Source organism: Brachypodium distachyon, chromosome 1 (genome assembly GCF_000005505.3).
Source record: "Brachypodium distachyon strain Bd21 chromosome 1, Brachypodium_distachyon_v3.0, whole genome shotgun sequence".
In the NCBI taxonomy this organism is placed as follows: domain Eukaryota; kingdom Viridiplantae; phylum Streptophyta; class Magnoliopsida; order Poales; family Poaceae; genus Brachypodium; species Brachypodium distachyon.
Genome location: NC_016131.3, coordinates 31109789 through 31133405, shown reverse-complemented (window position 1 = coordinate 31133405; position 23617 = coordinate 31109789). Strand labels below are relative to the sequence as shown.

General features: G+C 43.9%; 3 protein-coding genes and 1 pseudogene across 4 annotated transcripts; 1 reads left to right on the top strand and 3 right to left on the bottom strand.

Annotated features, from left to right (window-relative positions):
* Positions 1 to 623: 623 nt before the first annotated feature.
* On the bottom strand, positions 624 to 4384 carry LOC100843239 (nudix hydrolase 2). Its single transcript, XM_003563537.4, has 9 exons — positions 4104 to 4384; positions 3234 to 3460; positions 2635 to 2700; positions 2281 to 2418; positions 2075 to 2152; positions 1931 to 1981; positions 1785 to 1819; positions 1222 to 1330; positions 624 to 1096 (listed from the first exon to the last, which is right to left on the bottom strand). The coding sequence occupies exons 1-9, from the start codon at positions 4270 to 4272 to the stop codon at positions 875 to 877; spliced, it is 1095 nt and encodes a 364-aa protein (XP_003563585.1). The 5' UTR covers positions 4273 to 4384; the 3' UTR covers positions 624 to 874.
* A 1008-nt stretch (positions 4385 to 5392) lies between these two features.
* Positions 5393 to 6546, top strand: LOC112270030 (annotated as a pseudogene).
* A 2701-nt stretch (positions 6547 to 9247) lies between these two features.
* On the bottom strand, positions 9248 to 15429 carry LOC100842626 (protein STRUBBELIG-RECEPTOR FAMILY 8). Of its 2 annotated transcripts, XM_003563535.4 has the most exons (16): positions 14991 to 15429; positions 14737 to 14869; positions 14124 to 14195; positions 13979 to 14044; positions 13836 to 13907; positions 13685 to 13756; positions 12683 to 12754; positions 12533 to 12598; positions 12350 to 12415; positions 11936 to 12261; positions 11403 to 11665; positions 10824 to 11095; positions 10489 to 10624; positions 10232 to 10371; positions 9995 to 10151; positions 9248 to 9775 (listed from the first exon to the last, which is right to left on the bottom strand). In XM_003563535.4, exons 1-16 carry the CDS (start codon positions 15100 to 15102, stop codon positions 9614 to 9616), a joined length of 2187 nt encoding a protein of 728 aa, XP_003563583.2. In that variant the 5' UTR covers positions 15103 to 15429; the 3' UTR covers positions 9248 to 9613. The 2 variants fall into 2 exon arrangements, with proteins under 2 accessions (XP_003563583.2, XP_014753326.1); XM_014897840.2 differs by lacking the exon at positions 14124 to 14195.
* A 3192-nt stretch (positions 15430 to 18621) lies between these two features.
* On the bottom strand, positions 18622 to 23510 carry LOC100842315 (plant UBX domain-containing protein 4). Its single transcript, XM_003563534.4, has 4 exons — positions 22855 to 23510; positions 20346 to 20631; positions 19310 to 19405; positions 18622 to 19222 (listed from the first exon to the last, which is right to left on the bottom strand). The coding sequence occupies exons 1-4, from the start codon at positions 23409 to 23411 to the stop codon at positions 18839 to 18841; spliced, it is 1323 nt and encodes a 440-aa protein (XP_003563582.1). The 5' UTR covers positions 23412 to 23510; the 3' UTR covers positions 18622 to 18838.
* Positions 23511 to 23617: the final 107 nt, after the last annotated feature.

The following is a 23617-nucleotide window of genomic DNA, read 5'->3' as shown; positions in this document are numbered from 1 at the left end:
CCTTTAGAGAAACTGTAGTAGTTGATGATTTCTCCTCAGGGCTCATTCGGATGGAATTTTAGAAGATTTTTACAGGATTTCAAATCTTAAGATCTTTTTCTAGGCCTTTTTCTATGTGCAGCATCATTTCATACGAATTGAGGTGCTAGATTCCTAAGGATTGGTCTCAAATTGACCTAACTCCTAAGCATTCTACACAATTTTTTTTTGAGAAACAAACATTTCATTACTTAATCATCAGCATGAAGATCATGCTGGATACACAATTACAAATGTTCAGGTACATGATTCCACCAGGTCCTAACACCCTCAGATGGACAGGCTAATTTGGCAGTATAATGCGCTGCCATATTAGCTTCCCGCTTAACATGAGTTACATTGAAATAGTTACAAAAAGTACTCTACTAAGCTCCTGAACTTGGGCTAGAATGGACAGCGACCTGATCGATGTTTTTCTTTTGATGGTTTCCCCTAAAAAATACATATTGATGAGTAGTACGTACTTGTTTAGAAATTTACAGCGTTCAATCTTTTTCGGAGATTTATAAATAGGGAAATCGAACGTTGCCTAACTACTCCTGATGAATTTGCTTGGTTGAAAAGCAACGCTATTTCACAGATCCTGCAGGCAACAAGCATTTATTTGTAACATTATCGGTGCAAACTGATAACACAAGCTAGCTACAACAATTTCTTTTCTCTAGGACATAAGTACAACAATTTCAGCTGTACTTTCCCTATGCTACGTCTCTTTTGAGTTACAGAATGGCGGAGGCATGCATCATACAGTCAAAATCAGGCGTACAAAATACCAATTGACCAACAAAATTATCAAGCGTGGATGCTTCAACCCTTTCGCTGTTCAAGTGAGATTTCAACAATTTTGTTGTGTACCATTGGATCCTGAAGCTTTGTCCAGATCCCTTCTGTTCATGTAAAAAAATGACTTCTTGTCCGTGAATGCGGATTTTATGAGGATTGGTGAAAATCCTGCATATTCCTTGTCAACCTTAGCCAGACCGACATCAAGAATGTACTTCACGAGTTCATGTTTCTGGACAAATGGTTGGGCCGCAAATTCCTCTACCGGTATCCACTGCATTCAAGAAGTGAAGCATCAACAGAGCATTCACACGGAAGTGGTTAACATACTGAAGGAAGCCTGTTAGAAATTGTCCCCTTTTTCTGAAAGAAGCATTGAGAGAGACATATCCAAAGTACCTGGGCATCCTCAATTTCTGATTCTTGTTTAGTAATGTCAAAGGAAAGTGGTCGCAAGATGCACACAAAAAATAGATCCGATTTGTCAAAATAAGCTTTGTGGCTCTGTCTGCACAATCATAGGTACATGCCCCCATGAGAGACAACAATTAGTTCACACTTCAAACTAAAATAGAGTGAATGAAATAAATTATAACAAAAGAATGCTTCACTATTTCATTTTCATTTGAGCATTTGCCCTGCCTATCTCGCTAACAGGATGTAAGGAGTTAATCGTCAACATTCTTATCATCTTTTGCATGTATATTGCATGCTTTACCAGAAGAACAAAACTAATATAAATTTGAGAATTTGACTCTAGCTATACCAATTCAGTTCACAACAAAATTAATGCAATCTCCCATATAGTATACAGTGCACACTGTAGAAGGCAAAGATAGTTGATAGAATGGGCAAATGAGATGACAGAGCTAGCTAGCTAGCTGTCACAAGTTTACTGATTGTACTATGGATCTTTAAGATGTGGAGGAACAAGAAAGAATAAAATGGATTCCAATGGTTACCTGAAAGCAAGTACTTCGATGAATTCTGTATCAATCTGATACATGATCCAGAAAGAAAAGGTAAAGGAGTATTAGTAGCTATAGCATATTTTGTCCGCATCAATTTATTGAACACAATTAACACTTCTCTATATGGTAGTACATACCCCTGTCTCTTCTTTTACTTCTCTTACAGCTCCAATGTTTATATCTTCACCCTACATGTATCAAGATCTTGTAGATTATAACGAGAGAAGGTGGTAAAAAGAGTCTGAATAACATCTCGACATGTGCAGAGCAGAAATTTTTACTGGTTCCACAACTCCAGTTGGAAATTTCCATACACCCAGCCCTCGCAGTACACCACTTTTTTCTTGGACAGCCAATACCTGCAAGGTAATTAGAATTTCAGTGACAAGGCAAACCTCTTTAATTTGATTTAGAGAGACTAGAAAAGGTGGCAACAGAAGCATGATTATCTAAACTTTTACACAGTGCTTTCATATACATTTGGTACCTCTCTTTTGTCATTCATTACAAAAGCTCCAACTCCCACGCGATGAGTAGCATTTACAGGTAATGTATGAGTCGTATTCGGAAGCCAGTACGCGAGCATTAAATAAGTTTCCTCTGCATGATGGTACCAGAATCCTTCCTACATCAAAATTAAGTAAAAAGAGATTCAGAGATCAAGCTCAAATGGAGAAAAAAAGAAAGACCATGCCCAAACAGAGTTTTAAAACAACACCACCCGAAATCAAAAGTTCAAAACCTCTCAAACAACTAGTATCAAAACCTAGAAAATTTGTTATTTCCAACTAAAATATACATGATGTACATAAAGAAACATGAAACATTCAAGTTTAGTTACCTCCACTGCTGATTGAATAAGGTTGGCAAGGTTGATGGGCAACTTTATCCAGACACCCCTTATTCCCTACAATGAAGACAACACGGAATTGCAATTGAGTAGAGTTTCAACAGAAAGATCATATAAAACACATGGTTAAATGCTAGTGCAGGCTATGCATTGTAAGCTGTAACATCATCCCTCGAGGTAGACATAAATAGTCAGGTGATGTTAATACACGCAAATATTAATCTTCGCCTTCGCCTATATATGTCATATCCTGGGTAATTGATGATCCCTCAACTCTCATATAATAGATTATTTGAATGAGTCACTGTTCTCATAAAAACACTGTAGTACCTTTCCTTCTTGAAATTATTTAATCTTAAATGCGAGTATGCATAGCACAGAAAACACTTAACATTAAAATAGCTTCCATGGGACTTGTACAGTCAAATTTATACATCAAACACCTCAAGATATTAGTCTATACAGTTGCGGTATTTGTGCTGCACATATACACGTGCATTTTATATTTTTATAGGACGATGGCATTTTTAACAAGTCATCATTCTAAAAGATCCTATGTCCTTTAAAATACCCATGGTTGATGAAACCACCTGCTCCCTCCATTTTGATAATGCTGATTTCAAGGAAGATGAGAAAACTTGTGGATCCATGGGGGCCGTCATCTCAATAATGACACCTCCATGTTTGTCATTCACAAATGGCAGCTGCTCCACATCCCCTCCTGTCTTGGCCGTTGCCGATTCCGCCACCGGTGTTAAATTCATGGAGGTTGACATAGTTCTGCTACCCACTCCACCTCTCTGTCTTCTACCTGCACCTGCAAAATTTGAGCAACAAACTTACTGACTGCCACTGCGTTAAGTAGAGTATACAACTATACGTAAGTCATGAACAGCATGTAGCATAAGCAAAACTGCACTGGATATGCTGTGTGGGGAATTTTAAAAGTTTCAGTCATGAACAACATGCTTTAACGCGGCGGATGGGGAGTAGTGATAGTGCTGACGGGAAGGTGGACTGGACAGGAAAGGCTTCCCTACAACAAATCATGACCGGCCTCTCTTTCTTTCCTTCTATCATGGTCACCTTTGTCACCCATCCAGCTTTATTTCTTTCGGTCAATTCTCCTAGCGAGATACAGTGGTCTACGGTCCGATATCCCAGTTTCCGGGAGTGGGATGTTCCACGTCTATCTACCACTAGCACACAAATTCCCTGGCCATAGTTTTGTACAACAAAATCAACAGAAATATTCCACGCGAGTTTAGATCACCACATCTGAAGCGCACGGGGGGAATGAGAATCCAAGCAAACACGCTCATGTCATGTAAATCCTAAATCGATCCGTGACGGAGAGCGAAGCTACTCGCTGATACTTAAAACACGCGGCGGCCTGACACTGATGTACAGCGGCGAGGACCAGGTGGAGGATCGTGCGAGCAAGCAGAAGAGCGACGAACCTCCGGGTCCGAGGAAGATGCGGCCAGGCGGCGTGGCGGGGGAAGAGCAGCAGTAGCAGGGGCCTAGCCCGGCCGGCGCCGCGGAGGGGATGAGACTGCGGTGGCGGAGCAGGAGGCGGCGGAGCAGAGGCGTCCGCGTGGGGAGGGAGATGGAGAGCGAGTGGGCCATCGGGCTCGGCGCGTCCCCACTCCCGTTTTATTGCGGCCGAGCGCCACCGGTGGGATTGGCAGCTAGCGTAGCGAGCGTACTGTAGCGCTGGCTGCGCCGAGCTAGGTGGGAAACGCGGCGGGTTTTACTTTGCGAGGTGCGGTACGTCTCGGCTCGGCTGGGCGTGTGTGTGCGCGTCGCGTCAGTGCGGGTCTGCGCCGCGGGACGGGTTTCGATTTCGACCGTACAACGCGTTCGCGTGGGTGGGCTCCGCTCCTTTCTTCTTCTTCTTCTTCCTTGCATGGGCTTCGCGCTGGTGGGAACGGCCTCGGTGTGCTGAGAGAGGCAGAGGTAATTGATTATTGATGGCGATGTCGGGTAAAAAGAAAGCAATATTGGCTGGCACCGATGGTGTTTTTTCGAACCGGATACGGGAGTTCCTGGTGACGCATGGGCTTGGGGTCGCCGGCGCAGCCAACCTGTTAAATTGAGACGAAGGAACTAGAAAATTGCACAAACCACTCAACTTTGGTAACCTTGTTGTGGAGAACACTCACTTAAAAAGACACCGAGCGGGTATTTTGCGCAAAAAAGTGACCAATAATAGGTGGATTTTGCAATTTCCTCCGAAGGAATCAACCAGAGATGGCTCACCTAGCGCCGCGTTCAGCGAAATAGATCAGCCAGAGGTGTACTGCAAACTCGATTAGAGCTTGGGGTGTTTTGTGATGTTTACTTAGGGCAAGTCCAGCAGTTTTCGTAAAATGTCTCCCCTTAATCTCAAAATAGGGGACTTCTCTAAAAATTTCCTCTCCTAAAAATTGTTCAACTCCAGCAATTCCCCTAAAAAATCTCCCCTATTCTATTTGAAACCCAACGGCTACCTCTCCAACGGCTAGTTTTTAAACGGCCGGATTTCTAACGGCTAGTTTTTTTTTAATCTATATATACATGATCAGCTCGCTTTCATATCTCTCACAATTTTGTTTCTGCTTCCTCTTCTACTTCGTTTTCACCATATCTCTTGCATCTTTCCACAACAAAATGAGTCGCCGCCGAAGCTTGGCACGTCAATTTTGCGAAGATTCCTCGTCTGATGATGAGGATCTCATGATGGTTGCAGTCATAGCCGAGGACGAACATGCAGGGTTGGATGCTCCGCGCCATCGAGGTTCACTTCCAGGACGACATTCTCTTCAGCACGAATTTGCGGAACGCTTTCAGTGTCTCCACAAAGATTATTTTGTTGTGAATTGTACCTTCAACACAAGGATGTTTCGCAGTAGGTATGTAACCGGTGCAATTTTGTTTATTTTCTGGCATACTAGTCGCCCTTCATGTCTAATTTAAGTTTTTCGTAGCAGGTATAGAATGCACCGTCCTCTTTTTCTCACAATAGCAAGAGCTCTAGAGGAACAAGATAGCTATTTTTCCTTGAGAAGAAATTGTGCCGGTACTCTTGGTTTACATCCTTATCAAAAATTGACCTCCGCATTCAGAATCCTAGCTTATGGGATATCAGCTGATGGTACTGATGAGTATTGTCGGCTAGCAAAGTCTACTGCTTTAGATAACCTTAGATCATTTGTGCGTGCTGCGATCGAGGTCTTTGGTGGTCGCTACCTGAGATCTCCAAATGCTGAAGATACTGCTAGATTACTTGCAATTGGAGAGCAAAGGGGATTCCCTAGTATGCTCGGAAGCATCGACTGCATGCATTTGCAATGGAAAAATTGCTCTACTGCACACAAAGGTTTTTTTGTTGGCCATAATCGTGTACCCACAATCATTCTTGAAGCCGTTGCTTCACAAGACCTTTGGATCTGTCATTCTTTCTTTGGTTTACCAGGATCCCGTAATGATATAAATGTTCTTCACCGTTCACCTGTGTTTGCGAATCTAGCTGAAGGGCATGCTCCAGAAGTGAATTATACCATCAATGGTCGCAACTACAACATGGAGTATTACCTTGTAGATGGCATATATCCGCGATGGGCCACATTCGTGAAGACAATTCGAAATCCAACAATTGAAAAAAATAAACATTTTGCACGATGCCAAGAAGCTTGTCGGAAGGATGTTGAACGAGCCTTTGGAGTTCTGTAAGCTCGTTTTGCCATTGTACGTGGACCAGCAAGGTATTGGGATTTGGAAACACTCGGAGAAATCATGACAGCTTGTATCATCCTGCATAACATGATAATAGAAGATAAGCGCGAAAGTCATGTAGACTACCGATTTCAGAACATGGGAGAACTGGTGAAAGATCGGTATGGTCGGCTAGAGGGGGGGTGAATAGGTGACTAATAAATTTTAATCTTTTTCTTTTCTAGAAAGATACAAACACTTAACCTAGGGTTTATTAAATTCTCTAAAGGTAATGCAACCCTAGGATGAAGTGCAATAGTCGAAGCAATTAGATAACAAGAATGTAAAGGGTAAGAATGGATACCACACGAGAGACGAAGATTTCACCGGAGTTTCACCGATTGGGGTAGGTGTACGTCTCCGTTTGGAGGAGTGCTCTATCACAAAGGTAGAGACGCCACAAAGGCTCACTCTATTCTCCTCTCACGGCACCACAAAGGTGAGTGAGCTCCACTAATGGTTTCCTTGAAGGCGAAGACCGAACCTTTACAAACTTGACCGGGGCTAGCTCCACAACTCAATTGGAGGCTCCCAATCCAATCCTCAAGCTCCACAATCCCCAAGGGAAGAGCTCAAGGCAACCACTTCCGTCTAGGGCTCCCAAATGCCCAAGAGAAATGAAATCCACAAGAGAAACAAGGGGAATCAATTTTGTGACTTGGTGAAACCCTAGATCTAGATCTTCTCCTCCAATCCTCAAAGAATCAACAAGGGGGAAGCTTTATGGAGGGAGATCTAGTAGAATGAAGCTTAGGGAGTTCTTGGGAGAGAGGGGGCTCTTCTTTGCTTCGTGCTCAGGCAGCAAACCCGTTGGGGACGAAGGGGTATCTATTTGGACTCCCCAAAATCTAACCGTTATGCACTGCGAGTTCCAGGGGCGAACTTCCGCTGGTCACCGGAAGTTCCGGGTGACCGGAAGTTCCAGACCTATTCCGGTTCAATTTCCGGAGATCCACAATGGATTCCAGTAGCGTTGTGGCTGGTCCGGAGGTTGGGCGGAAGTTCCTTGGTACCGGAACCCCACTGGAACTTCCGGACCTGAGCAGGCAAATGCACACCAGTTAGGCTCTAGAGTTGGTTCTCTCACACTTTTTGGTAGGCTTTATGTGGGTGCAAGATGTTTGTTTGTGTACGTGAAAAGCGATTCACCCATTACCTTCCCATGTGGACTCCCTCTTAATAGTACAGAGTTCCTACGACTCAATAACCGAAAAAGCCGCTAAAACTCCACTACCCTTCGTTTTTCAACTTGAGGGCATCGAATCGTTTTGTGCCATTTGATATCAAATCTGAAATAATTAACGTACGATTGGTCCACAACACACGTTGTCATCACCACCAAAATTAACTAGGAGAGAAATGCCTTTTCAACTGGTGATACCTTCTCGTGAAGAGGCAGGTACATTGACTTAGTTTCTTCAAGCTCATGGCGCTATTCGAAACAAAGAAGTTCATTGTCAGCGTCAAGTTGATCTAGTTGAGCACTTGTGGCAGATCCGCGGAGAGATGTAGCTTTCATAAGTGGTAGTAATAATGTAGTGTATGAGATCTCTAATATGTTTTTAAATTATGGTGGGGTGTAAGCGGTGCCTGTATCATTTTCTACATAATGCAATGTTTCTCTCGTAATGCGCATCTAGCAAAATTGCAACAATTTCATCTATTTCTTCGCTTCTCCCTCTCTTTCCCATCTCTTTCTCCCTCTCCACCTTTCTTCCCGACCGAGCATACCTCTCCCTCTCTACCTCCTCTCCTTTCTTCCAACCGCGCCTCTCCCTCTCCCCCTGCTGGCCAACGCCCGCATCTGACCGCCGCCGCTCCCCTACTGGCCGCCGCCCCTTGCGTCTGGCCCCGGCCGGCTCGGGCAGGAGAAAGGAGAAGGAGGGTGGGGACGTGGTTTTTTGGCGGGAGGGACGACCTCGCGTCGATCGGGGGATCAGGCTCCCTGATACATCTGCCCTGGATCGGGGAAGCCGAAATTTTGGAGGAAACTTTATGGGAACTGCTGGATGTTGATTTTGGACTTTTTTCCCCCAAATTTGGTATAGGGGAGGTTTTGGGAAACTGCTGAAACTGCTGCACTTGCTCTTATAGCGGAGATTTGGGTGCTAGGCAAACATTTTGGATGGAAAGAAATCGCCCGATGATGGATTCAACCGGTGTCGCCTCCGGAGACACTCGGAAGGTCTATGAACCAGCCCATTGCATTGCACTGTATTACTGCCAAAAGTTTATGTATGTGCATTGCAATTACTCCTACCTCTAAAAACAACATGTACTACCAATCTGGAGAATTGGTACAGGGTACTATTGAACAGGCCCTGACTCTTCTTGCTTCAAACTCGAAAGGAATCGTACTGTCGAAAAAGAGAGAAGGAATCGTTTGCTTTTCCGGTGACTAGTGAACTCGTGACTAGTCACTGGTCCTGGAACACAATAACTCATCGGTGTCGACGTGACGATTAATCTTCAGCATCCATCAACGAGTCATTGACAAAGCCATGCGACGTCGCGTCGTCGCCCATAGGGCTGACCGGCTGATAACATCGGCTTTGCTTGCATGCGATGGACAAAGCTTTTCTAGTTCTACTAGTGACCAGACTCCAGACGTCCAACGCAACCACCTGACGCGCACAACCGTCAGCATCAGCGAGTCGCTGCCAAAGCATTTCGACGTTACCACGCAATCGGCGGGCACGGGCTCCGGCTACGTTCGCCGATGCCCTAGCGAATCAGCCAAGCATGCCTTGCTGACAAGGCACAGCCGCCGGAGAGCCCCCCAAGTCGCTGTCTGCCAGCATTCACCCAGGTGTTCACCATTATTGATCACGAGTTCACGACGCACAAATCAGTCCATACCCCGTCTTCTTCTTGCATTTTTTATATACATACATATACACAATCAGACCAATCGTCGTAATAGATAATCCCTATGTTCCATATTAAGTGACTTTATATTACATGTATCTAGATATTTTTTAGGCATAGATACATATATATTTGGACAAATTTGAGTCACTTGATATGGAACGGACTTAATATGAGACGGAGGGAGTAATTCTGCACATGCAAATCACAAAATTCTCAGCAGTTCAAAATAGATAACCAACCTCACGGATAAATACCAGATGAAAATCGCTGGACGGTGTATTGTATTCTTCTTGCTTGACCTCCTGTATTATGGAGTACTACTATAGGTGACAAGAGTTTGGTCTTAGAATGCGTCCCATGCCGCACCTCCGCCTTCGCGCTCGGGGGCACGGTACGAAGATCCCAGATCCTCTGCCGATTGTCGTCTTAGCATGCTAGCCCTCTGCAACAGGCGCACCAGTTGCTGGACAACCTCCGACATCGGTGGACGGAACTCCGGTTCAGGCTACAAGAATTCAACACAAAAGGTCAGACAGAACAAATGAGGATCTCAGAAATTCTACTTCTGGAGACAGAAATTTACTGTAGTTCATATGTTAAACGAAAAAAAACTTTGACGTTGACAGGGATGATTGAGCCGGTTGCCAATGAATGGTGTTCGTAGTTGGGATGCGAGCTAAAACACAGCACAAACAATGTTGCTGATAAAACAAAATGGATTTACCTGAACACACAATGCAATTATGTCTGCGAACCGGGAGAGGGACTTCGCAGGATACATCCCATCCATTGCTGGATCGACCATCTTGGCGAGCGCATCAATGTCATGAAGCTGCGGGGTTGCCCACCCAACAAGGGACTGTTCCGACCTCTCTCTGGATCTGTACAACACAGCGATGAAGGTCATATTATTGGTTTTAATTTACAGAGCTATCACATCTTGCCATGTAGGAAATGGTACCTGTCTAGCGGCTTACGGCCTGTCAGTAGCTCTAACATCACTACTCCAAAACTGTACACGTCGCTCTTTACGGTGTATGTTCCTGACATGGCAAACTCTGGGGCACTGTATCCAAAAGAGCCAACCACCTCAGTTGATACCTGGCAAAACATGACATAGTAACACCGGTTTCAGCCCAACTGGCAGCCACTATGATCAGTTAAATATGAAAAACTAGAAATAATCATCATCAGTAGATGTGCTACTATGTTACTTACCTCTCTCTCAGGATTTGGTGATAGGGCAGCAAGCCCACAGTCAGACAGATGTGGGCTGTACTCTTCATCAAGCAGGATATTTGATGACTTTAGGTTTCTATGTACAACAGGGGGCAGGCACACCTCATGCAGGTACCTGAAGAAGGGTTGACAGCACATTGTTAGAGGGCCTGTGAAAGTTCTGGCTCGCTTCATCAGAAAAATACAGAGTGTAATGTACTCCCTCCGATCCATAATAAGTGTCTCAGATTTAGTACAAAGTTGTACTAAATCTGAGACACTTATTATGGATCGGAGGGAGTACTAGATTCAGTAGATTTGCTCAGCCAACATACTCTAAAGCTCGAGCAGTGCCTAGGACTATCCTCACACGGGCATTCCACGTAAGGTTCTTGCTCGCTTCTTCAGAAAAGTGCAGTAAATCATGCAGTGTACCATTTCCAATGTACTGATACACAAGAAGCCTTTGCCCATGTTCAACACAATAGCCCGTAAGCGACACAATGTTCGGGTGCCTAAGCCGAGAAATGTTGGACACAACCTCAAGAAAATGATCTTCTTCATACAAGGAAAGTGCAGCACTGTCTATCTTCTTCAAAGCAAGTACCTGTGACCATGCAAATAATTCAGTCCCAATGTCATGATGAAACAAAAAGAGAAGATACGAGAAGCCGAAGGGGCTGATTATATTATGTATAAAAAGTGCTACGCTTGTAAAAACATAAAAAGTAATTGTTGACTTTATGCAAGTAATGCATAAACTGACTCCATGATCCAAACAGCCAACATGCAAATTAAACCTGATCAAGCCACTGCACATCTCATTGCATAAAGATATAAACAACAACGGACTGTCGAAATGACATAGGTCGCAAATATCATGTAAGTCACAAATCTATATAAAATATGCTTACCTTTCCATTGGGGAAATCAGCCCTGTAAACACGACCAAGTGAACCCTCTCCTAGAAGGGAATCTTGACAGAAGCTGTTTGTAGCAACTTGGAGAGAAGCAACAGTATAAGAAGTCGCGGCACTAGGAACCTTTATCTTTTTTGCTGGAGAACCATTTGTACCATATACCCTCTCAGGAGTCATTTTTCCAGTAGGCTGCGGGAGTGTTGAAGTTGCTACAGAAGCATCTTGATGGCTCTTGTCCAAGATTTCCCTGTTAGAACCTAGAAAAGAAAATTTACAAGACGAATTTGGAGATTTAAATTCCCAACCACTCAGAATTTGGTATTTTGAAGTTAATTGACACTAAGCCCTTCTGTGCGGTTCCATTTCACCTTTTGATTATATTTTGATAACAGCAAAATAAGAAGTTCTTGATTCACTTTACGACAAACAGGTTTATGTTAAGTGCAAGAGAACCTAGAAATCTATATGTTCACTGCAAGTGGGAATGGGACACTGTCAAGTTTCATGCAGGAAGAGTAGGAGCACACCTCTGTCTATGTTCACTGCAAGGGAACCTACATGGTCTTTTGATTCACTGCTCCCACCATCCTTTCTTCTATGGACATTGTGAAGGCAGAACACCAACACAAAAAGTATACATGAGCCAGCAGCTATTGAACCAACAACCACCCCTATGAGCCGACCTGTTTGCAGACCTTGCTTCTTCCGACCTTGATTATTAGGAATCTGAGGACGATCTGGAAAACTTATTGGTGCTTGAGGATATTCTGGCTGATCAAGTGGACTCTGAGGCGGTGGCATGAGAGTTGGTGGTGGAGATGCAGGCATATTGATAAATGAGTTTCCACCAAGTCTATGATTGCAATTGCAGTAACCTATCAGCAGGTAAGAATGATGATTTCAATACTAAGATAGAAATAAAAGTATGTTATGGTACCTACGTTAAATTTGGAATGGAACTTAATTCCCCAGGTATCAAGCCGCTGAAGTTGTTGTTGGCTATATTTCTGTTTAAAGGTACGATACCATATGTAATCAGATAAGAAATCAGCGAGGAATATTAGTAGTTATCTTTTCAAAAAAAAGGTAGTAGTAGTCATGTTGACACATGGAAAGTCACTTACAATGTAGTAAGGCTTAGGTTGCTGAGGACATTGACAGTGCCTGATAGTTGATTATTTTGCATATAACTACAGAATGGGTTAAAACAACAATAATTTCCATGAAGCTGCACAAAATTGGGAAGTTTGAATTGAAGACTATTGAATACTCACAGGCTAGAAAGATTTGACAAAGAGATAAAAGACATTGGAAGATTCCCTGACATGTTGTTGAAAGATACATCCCTGCAAGGATTTTTACAAGCATAAGATGAAGTCATGTAGCAAGGGGGAAGTGCATATGCCCTGCTAACATTTATGGAGTGATCTGCCTATGTGCCTATGATTATCAGTTAATCATGCATTTCACAGGCAAAACTGGATAACTAAATTCAGTATCACCCAAACTGGGGCGTTACTTCTGGAGCTCAAATTTTATTCATGCGATAATTGGTGCTTGATTCAGATCAGGATCGAGAAGTGCAATACTTGAAGGCTTCATAAACATGAATGCAGTTTAGTTATTTTAAGGGTCCGGTCCAGAAGCATCACTGCAAAGGGATGTTGATTGTACAGTGATAGGATGATATCCATAGGGCAAAAAGAAAAAAATATCAGGGTTTCAAAACTTGGATAGATAGCTTTAGATGATCTCTTCATTTTTCATTTCATTTTTGTACATATTTTACTATTTAATAAAATGGCAATAGGTCTGATGACCTAAAGCTTTCCTTCAAAAAAAAAAGATATCTTAATGTCTCAAAGTCTAATGATCATGCTTATTGAAGAGACTAGAGAGAACAAAAGGAACATAATTCTTAATTAATTTGTGACTCTTATATCTCTAGCTGGACCAAGATGTTTTAGCATATCAATTCAGATAGTGAGAGTGATACTGCATCATTTTCTTCTGAAACGTAAGAGCCAGATGGTATTTAGAATCCATAGGTACTGTAAGATATTTCAACTTCAATGTGTCCAATACTTTCTAGTTGCTACCCAACTTGATTCAAGGCATCAAGCAAACAAAGAACAAATCCAGAGTGTCAGTTATGCCCTTGCCCACCGAATTCTAGTCAAAGAACGGACTTGGGTTCCCATATCCTTCTTTAGAGAATGATAGAGCGCCTAGCACAAAAAAAGAAAAGTGAAAAAAAAAGGCTCGGTAGGCCTTACAATTCAGAAAGTGAATTGAGGTTTCCAAATAGTTCACCAATTTCCTGAAACAGCGAGTTGTGACTGAGGTTGCTGCATGTAGATGGTATTTATAGTTAGACCATGTCAACAAAAAGTTGCCACGAAATGAATTAAATAGTATGTAACTTACAGGTAGACAAGTGATAACATGTTGGATATAGAGTATGGAAGGTTGCCAGAAAAGTTATTGCTTGCCAAACTCCTGCATCATCGCTATTAATAAAACATAAAGCACCAACTGCTAGTAAACATTTGCAAGGAAAGAGATATTACAGATAAGTAAGATTAGGTGGCAACTGGTAAGGAATTGCATCATGCAAGTTGTTGTTACTCAAGTCCCTGAAAGAAAAGAAATGAAAGATATAAGTTTTGAAGGAAATAAGAACAACAAAGATTTGTACTCGTGGATAGCTCATACATCGTTTTCAATGCTACTAGATCGGACAGTTGGTAACCAAGAGTACCGTTCAACCCCATACCAGAAAGGTTGCTGCAAAATAGGGAAGAAACATTGTATTTAAGTGTCCAGTGTGACTGTATTTATTGAAGGTAAATTTTGTAAATTATAATGATAAATTGGAAAGAATAAAATTATGAAGGCACGCTGCTAATCCATATAGTATAAACCCTTTTTCTACTGTAAACCACATTTCAATAGGAAACAAATAAAAGCATAAAGATTTCATAAAAAAAATGTACCAAAAGGTTAATCAAAAAACATAAATCAGGGACAGAGCAGAATTACATCAATCACTAATCCTCACAGCTTGTTATGAACATCGATTTTTTTAGTTAGTATGTACAGTAGTTGTTCTTATAAGCTTTTCCAGTGTTCAAATTTAGCTCATAATAGTTAGCATGCACACAATTGTAAAGACAGCAAGAGAATAACAGAAACTTTGCTGCGAACATGCAAAAATCAGCAGATTTTAGGATTTCAACAGCTGTTTTCCATGTCCACGGCAAGAACCAAGTTGTTTGCTTTCCATTTCCTCACTAAACATTTAGCAGTAAACAAGAGGATCTTTTACATTGAGGTGATAGCAGAGCCTGAGCAGGAGACGCCCATCCACGCGGCGCCGCAGGGGTCGCCGCCGCCGGCCGACCAACCGGTGAGCTGCGCCGGGCTGTTCCAGGAGGTATAGAGATTCACCAAAGCAGCAACTGCACCGATCGTTCGCAAGGACACGCACATGCGTACGAAACCAAACATCAGGTACTGAAATCACAAAGAGCGCATTTGAAGAAACCCCAAGAACTCGGAGCTGGGGGAATGCAGCATTACCGTCGGCCGCGTCGGTGTCGGCTCCGACCACCGTCACGAGGGCGAGGAGGAGGCCGGCCAGAGCGGCGTCGGCGGCCGGCGCAGCCATTCTTGACCTCTCTCCCTCCTTCATCCCCCTTCCCTTCTTGCGCTCCTCCCTCTATTCCTCTCCCCTATGGAAAAAAGAAACCCTCTTCTAGTGCTCCGAGGACATCACACGAGCAAGGTGTTTGACGGAATGACGGTGATCACCATGGCCAATGGCCCATGCTTCTCCCCCACTCTCTCCTCTATCTATCCAGCCGGGACAGCTAGCTGGCTAATATATGGGGAAGGACTTGAAGCAAGTGCTCGATGCCATGCTTGCTCCAGGCAGGAGATAGATGCAGTGTGGCGTCGGCAAGGATTAGTCCCTCTCCCCATACCCTCCCTATCTCCGGGTTCTTTCTTGGTCTTTGTCTCTCTGCTGTTGTCTGCAGCGTGGGGTACCGGTACCGCGGCGGCGTGCTTTGGCTTCGTAAATACGGGAGACAACCGAGCTGTGGGAGGGGGAAGGCTAACCTGGCACACTGATAATTTGGAGAAATACGATTGACTACTTCCCTACTCAGATACTAGAAAACGTGCAGTCAAACGGTGGCAAACTGAAAGCGTGGCAAAATAACTGGTCATCACAACTTATTAAAATTATAGAAAAGCACAAGTGTGTAAGATAGGTTACGCTGCCTTATATTGTTTCCTCGAACCAAAAAAAAAAGTCGCAACCAGCTGCCACAATTTGGCAGGGTATAGTTATGAACCAAATAGTATGTCCTAACTAATAAAACATTCTTTGTTTTTTTCCTAAAAAAAACATTCTTTGTGTTTGTTAGATCGAAATTTACCACCAGATTTGTCCTTAAAGAATAGCTTCACGATATAGAAAATTATGTTTATTTACTTACCTATCTTACATAATAGCTTCACGATGTAGAAAATTTACCACCGAGATTGACAATTCACATTGCAAAATCCAAAATGTCACCCGTTTTGCAGTTGGGGAAGTATATGAACTTGCAAAATGCCAAGCATGTGAGGATGCATACGGTGCGGAAGGCATGGATGGAGCGTGGATTGCCGATGTGGGCCCGATCTATGGGGTAGGGCTCTCCAAGAGTTCTTCACCGTTTGGGATTGTACGCGTAATCTCCTCCTTGACGATTCGGTGCCCGACTCCTTGATGTGGAACTGGTCCAAAGGCGGCTGCTACACGGCCAAATCAGCGTACCTTAACCTCTTCGCCGGGCGTGCCAGGGACCTGATGGCAGAAGAGGTGTGGGGCTCACGGGCCCCGGAGAAGTGTCGTTTCTTTGCTTTACTTGTGGCAAGGGACCAATGCTGGACCGCAGACCGACTTGCGCGGCGTGCTCTTCAACATCCCCCTAGATGCCCACTCTGCGATCAAGAGATGGAGACCATTTCCCATCTGCTCTTGGGATGTGTTGTGGCGAGGCAGGTGTGGACGAGCCTCCTCTCGCCTTGGGGGCATGCTGATTGGATCCCCGAGGCGGATTCGAGGCTTCGCGGCTGGTGGACGTCTCTCCCCCTCCCCCGCCAGACCCGCAAAGACTTTCGGACAGCGATCATCCTTGTCCTATGGACCTTCTGGCGTCACCGGAATGATGTGGTGTTCAATGGTGCGTCTCTGGCGGTGGCGCGGATCCCGTAGTGCATCCGGGAGGAGCTTGTGCGTTGGGAGCATGCGAGACTCCTTATGGGGGAGGGGTTTCTCTTGCGACTAGTGCGGCGATTGGTTGGATAGATAGCGAGTAGTCCTTTTCTTGTTTTGGCCATTCATTTATGGCATTGTTTGCCGTATGGCGTTATACTAGCCTATTGGCTCTTTTTTTTTAATCGATGATGTACCCGTTGAGTGCATTCTTGAAAAAAAAACTTGCAATTGGGCTTTTTTTTATCGCTGTTTGTTTCCCATTTTCCTTAATTAGGATGTAGTTTTTGGCACTATGGATGGTGGGCTATGAAAAAATTGTTTTCCTAGCCAATTTTTTATTGTTTGTCTAACCATCTTTTTTTCCTGCCTTTGTGGTTATTTCGCATAAAAAATAAGTACAGAGAGTTATGTGAAAAAAAGTTTGAATTAGTGTTTCAATTTTCATCTTTGATATGCACCGTATTTTAAATTCAATGGTGCATGTGAAAAGTTTGCTAGTTTGCATCGATGAATGTTGCATTGGATAAGTCGCCATGGCAATCTACGAATCTACGACCATGTGTCCATGTCAAGCGGAGTACTATGTACTGATCAACCAACCGTGAGTACAGACGTGACTGAAGGATCGGGATGTGGTTACCGACCGAGTTGTAAGCCACGAAAGCAGATAAAAACACACACATAAAAACTGATTAAGACAAACCAGCAACAGCTAGTGGTCTTTTTCACACCGTCGTTGTACCGTAGTTATCTTGATTAGTTTATTATTATTAGTTCGGTGCGACATTCGAAAAGCCGATGGTCAACAAAGAAATCTGTGACGTGTGACCAAACCGAATAATGTTGGATCCGCAGAGCAAACAGTTGAGAGGACACGCAAAACTGTTGGATTAGATTGGTAGCTCTGTGTGTGTGTGTGTGGTGGTAACACGCCCTGGGGCAGCTCTCTAGGGAACAGAAAACAATCGTGCTAATCGGCCATTTTGACAGGACAAACTTGTGAACAGAAACATGCTGGTAGAGCAAGAAGCGTCCGTGACAAGCAGGCTAGGCCCCGTACCCAAAGGCGAGATTAACCAAGAGAGGGCCCGTGCAAAGATCGCATCAAGCAAAGCGCCCGAGAGCCTCCAATAATTAAGCAGCCCAACCTGCAACGGAAGCAAGCGACGTCCTTGTTAAGCCGGATCCGATCTCGCCAAGTCGCCATGGAATGCAAACGTAGCCAATGCCGTCGCCCGTGGCGCGGCTGTCGGCGAGCTCCGGCCTCCGGGACTGTGTCGTCGGGTACAACGCGATGGGGAGGTTTTCGTCGTGTGCCGACGCAATAATCACGGGCGATTGGACCCAGAATCCATGACGCGATGCTGTGTTGTGTGACCGCGCGGATGGGCTCACTACTGAATTGGACAATTCTTACTTGCAGTTAGATCAGATGATGCGGCTCTGTAACTACTTGCTGTTAGATGGCTTGACTAGCAGAGCAGCCAGATTCGAGTTGGATAAAATTCTTGATCACTCCCATTTATGAGCAGAAGAGACGAGTAACGAGAGGCGGCTAGAAGAGGAACGGAACTGAGAAGAGTAAGGAGAGGCAGCTAGAAGAGGAACATAACTCTTTGTCCTCGTACTAGGATGCTGTTCTGAAAAATGAAAAGGCCACTCGACGCAGTAACAAGAATCTGGGAGTTTTCCTCCGGTTCTCGAAGTTAACTGTGAAATTCTGACATTCGAAAGAGTAACTCACCTCGGTTGTTTGCAAATTGCAATCAGCGTAAGGACAAGAGGACGTCGGGTCGATGATAAAACGCTTACATGAATGGTGAGTATCCGTTGCAGCTAACCGTGTCCTTCACTCCATCAGCGCCCACACACTACCAAAGAGGTCGTTAGATACAAACAAAATGACAGTTAAGCACACCAAACGTGATGTGGACTGGAAGCGGAATGCAAGCCAAGTATACTGACGCTATAGATGAATAAGATGGAATACCAAGATCTCAGTTGATTTACAATCTTAATACCTGAAGCAGCTAGCGAAAGGAAGCCGTGGAAGGCTGAAAAGCTAGATTTGAGGGAGCTTAGAAAGAAAAAAGACAAGGATATCCGCACGCCTTAGATGGATGATCTGTTTGATGAAGAGGGTCAGAAACCTGTTGAGCTACAATTTCTGAATGATCACTGAGTTTGCCACACCGGCTTCCTTGATGGTCTTGGTGGCGTCATCGATTGGCTTAGGGGGAAACCCGACCTGCAGTGTGTAGTCACTGGTTTCTCCTGGTCTTGTTGCATCAACGAATGCCCGTACATCACTGATTGTGTGGCTTGTGTTGAAACGTGCAACAACACGGCTGCCATCTGCAAACCTGATCTGTAGAGAGGTTGACGGCAAAGAATCATCCACTGTGATCGTCTTAGTCTTACTGGCAGCCGCTGTACTGGAAGCAGTAGCAGCAGAAGTAGTATCCGAAGGTGCAGTGTTTTCAGAAGGTGTCACCAGAGTTCTCCCCCCTCCTTGAAATGGAGCACTTCGCTTGACTGGCTCCTGTATCAAGGCATTGATTGAGATTGTCAAGACATGCATTTAAGAAACAATTGAAGCAGTACAAAAGGTTAGGCCACTGATACTTACAGGACATTTTTCTTCCTTCCGGACAAGATTTACATTCACCTTAGACCTCCCGTCAGCCGGTGCAAGTTCAGCTGGGCATTCGGAATTCTTGATGCTCTAGGAAAATGGAAAACCACACAGATAAAATGATTATTTACATACAATTCAGAAAGGCAGATATAACAACAGCCATATATGATGCAAGAAAAGAACTAACATGTGTTGCAAGCTTTATAAGACAGCTGAACAGAAAGTGTACGACTAAGATCAGCCAAATTAGCGAGGCAATAAGCAACATAGAAGAACGAATACAGCACTGAACAAGAGAATTCCAGCAAAATATAGCAGAATAAGGTATCATGTTGCACAGAAGTTCAATTTATGTAGAGTTATTTTACTGAAGTGACAGCAATAGCAATAAAAATATAACTTACCAGGAAACATGTCCTCACACGGAAAATGTATGAAGTGACAGGAATAGCAACAAAATTATAACTTACCAGGAAACATGTCCTCACACAGAAAATGTATGTTTACTAGTGGTAAAATAGGGCAATTGACCACTAAACATTCGCCCATCCCTACCCTAAATTTGTTTAATTGAGACCATCCTAGCAGTAAGACAAGAGCATCATCATGGAAGCAAGCTAAGTTTTCCTTTTCAATTACTACCAACTAAGTAACATTAACGTATATTCACAACGAGAAGAGGTCACGTCACATCCACATGATTGCTTTCCACTCACGAACTTATTCCAATTAACCATGATGCTATATTCCATGCACAATCATGGGCATGTAATGGCAAATAGTGAGAAAAATTACTCCAGGTTGGAAACAAAAAGGCGAACAAATATTATAAAAGTAAATACTCATAAAATAATAAAAACAGACATGTACCAGTTCACAAGACAGATACTCCCTCCATCCCGAATTAACTGACGTGGATTTGTATAGATTCTTATACAAATCCACGTTAGTTAACTTGAGACGGAGGGAGTATAAGTTATAACAAGATATACATATACACTCGGTTGCAGACATCAGAGTTGTTCACCTCTAAAAAGGATGCATGCTCTGGGTCATCAAAACTTCTGAGTGGACCATCATCTACTGTGAACCCATTGCTCCAGAAGTAGATGCTGTGAAGAATTTCTTCTGGTGGCTGTGGTGTGTCAGGCTGTACAGTTTCACCTGTTAGAAGTCTGCTAGTCCCAGGAAAGCTCCTTGAGCTAGAAGATCGCCGGCGAGCTGGGCCTTGCTTGACACCTTTCCTCTTAGCTTGCTTAAAAACCTCATCCACAACATTTTTGCGTTTGGATCTATCTCTAACAACCATTCCGCTGAACATAGTAATACAAAAATTATAAGCATGACAGAAACATTGAAGTACAAAGGATGTACATCATATACAATTAAAAAGAGCTTTCGCTGCAAAACATCTGTACCTACAGAACTTTCACGTTACAAACCATGATATCACAGATAATACAATTCTGATATATGTGCGATGCAAATACAATACCAAGGCCAGTCAACCAGGATTAACTTCCTGGCCAGTTCAGGGATGAAAGAAGTGGCAAGCTAATCCAAGAAGTGACCCATGTCAGGCCAATGTAATGTCATCATATTTTTCAACAATATTATTGCAAAAGATACAAAAAATATTCGATTCTTTGTTAAGCCACAATTTGGCTTCAAACATGCAGTTTGAGACAGTTCTTTTGGGTGGTTCATGGAGGGTTTTACTGTAGGTTTGGGCTAGAGCCTAGAATATAATCCATCAAATCACATCTCAAAATGAGCACCTAGCTAGTAACTTATGATCAATGCCTGATGAGAAGCAGCCTCAAAATAGTTTGATGCAAAAGGTTATTTATAAACAGAACAAGATAGGTGAAAATCATCAGCACCTTTTTTTTGTGATGGAATCAGTTTTTAATTTCTTATGATTGACCGGGCAAGAGTCACTGCCTGCCAGAATAAACTAACAGCAGCAGCTGTTGCCTCTCTTATGGCCTTTAACCTTACATGGCCAGCCAATCTACGGTTGGCGACAGTTTAGGTCATCTCAAATGCAAGAAAGCTTATGTAGACACTTGAAGAAAGAGAACAATACAAGCTCCCACATAAGCGTCACAACCTCCAATGCAAACTAATATTTTAGGTGCACTTGGACAACTAAAAAGCACTAAGAATTCACCTTAAGCATTGGACTCCAGTCTCCAAGTAAAGGGTGATATCAGCCATTAGGTTGGAAATAAATCCCATATGACTGGGTTTTGACCATGATGAGCAGTTTTAAGTGCCCTATTGGAGATAGCCTTACAGTATTGCGGGGTTGGACTGGTGGGAGGTAGGACCGGGGGTGATGCAACTGTAGGTTGTTTCAGAAATCTACACGGTACACACACTATGGTTTCCAGCTAGTGCCTGCATCAACACGGAATTGACCAGGTTCCACTAGATTCTATAAATTGGCTGATTGGATAATCACCATGAGTCAGTCCAAGCCCAGGTGTTTTTTCATTCTATGCTTTGCTAAGGGAAAACACTGAAATAATGGCGTTAACATCACATCTAATGAAACTTATACAAAAACCCAAATCTATTACTCCCTCCGTCCAACAAAGGATGTCTCAACTTTGACTAAATTTGAATGCATCTATACACAAAATCATGTCTAGATACATCCAAATTTTGACAAACTTGAGACATCTTTTGTTGGACGGAGGGAGTAGAAGATGCTAACTCACCAATAAGACTATAAGACAAACAAAATATCTAGGTAACTAACGAGTATACCAATTACCGGGGCTCAGGCATAGCCTTGCACTCTTGCTAACATGAACAATTAGCAGCCCCCATAACAAGCTCCAGACATCTACCAAGTACATTGATGATTGATCCTCACATTTTTCCTGGCTATAGAGTTCCAAATTTATTGGTATGCTGTGCAGATACAAGAATCTTTTTAAGGGCCATTTCGTTAAAATTAAAGTTTACAGTCAAATCACGAGTCTCAAGAAATGCCACCTTGCCAAGCACAAACTTGTAATGCCATATCAATATATCACATATCGTACTTGATGAAATGACATTAGATCATTATTACAATGATTACAACATAGATTAACAATATAGATGTTGCTATTAATAGTACTAAGGAACACATCAGATGGTCTAGAACAACGCCATTTAACTCTCATGACATCCAATGTTTAACGCTTGTACACAGTCCATCATTGTATCGATACAAGACCTAGGCATCCGGTGCGACTTAATGCCTAATTAATTTTAGCAGAACCGAAGCCAATAAGAAATTCACAAGATCAGATACTAATAAATAAAAATGAAATCACCTAGCAATCTTAAACACGTTTGACAATGGATTGATCACAACACAGGTCCAGGGCCCTTCCAAATCTCCGCATGCAAGTCCTAGATCCCAAAATTTAGCCACAATCAACAGAACCTAAAACCCTAGAAATTAGTGCCTCGACGATCTACCTACAAATGAAGCAAGCATCCCCAAACCAAAACGCTGACATACAAATAGCACTGACCTCTTTTCGCCGCCGGTGTACAACTCGGACGGCGGCGCCCATTCGTCGTCATCCGAGTCCTCGTCTCCGTCCGACCCCGCGGCCCTCTTGCCACGGCTGAGATCGGAGAGCGTCCTCACAGTCCCCCTCCCATTAGCGGCCCTGCTCCCGCCCTGGTGGTCGCTCTTCTGCCTCTTCGCTGGCCTCCTCCTCTCAGTGGCCGTCGCAACTTCAGCGGCGAGGGGGACATCCTCATCCTCATCCTCGTCCTCATCGCCGCCGCCCACGTAGTCCTCGTCGTCCTCATCCTTGTCGCCGCCACCCACGTAGTCCTCGTCCTCGGATTCCGCGCCGTCCTCAGCGGCTGGAGGAGGAGGCTGCGGTGCCGGATCGGGACCAGCGGCGTCGACTTCCGTGGAGTCGTAGAAGGAGCGAACGGCGGACTCGAGGGCCCAGTTGTGGCTCTCGAGGAAGAAGGAGGCCTCATCGGGGGTCGCCGAGGTCACGGCGCAGAAGGACTCCACCAGCGATTGCGCCTCCGCGGCCGGCGGCGCTTGGGTGGCGTCTCCGGCGGCCATCTCGGCTGCGGCGGCCGAGTGTCTTTGCTTTGTGGGGGGTTTGGGGAGGCCTTCCGGTGTTTTCTGCTCTTCTCGTTCGCCTTTCTGTTTTGACCCTCTCGACGTCTGGGCCGTGACGTATGGAGGGGCTAGTATTTGTGTGGACCAGGAGAAGAGACTTTGGGTGGAAACACTTCTGTTTCACGGCCACGAGCCCACAAAATTTT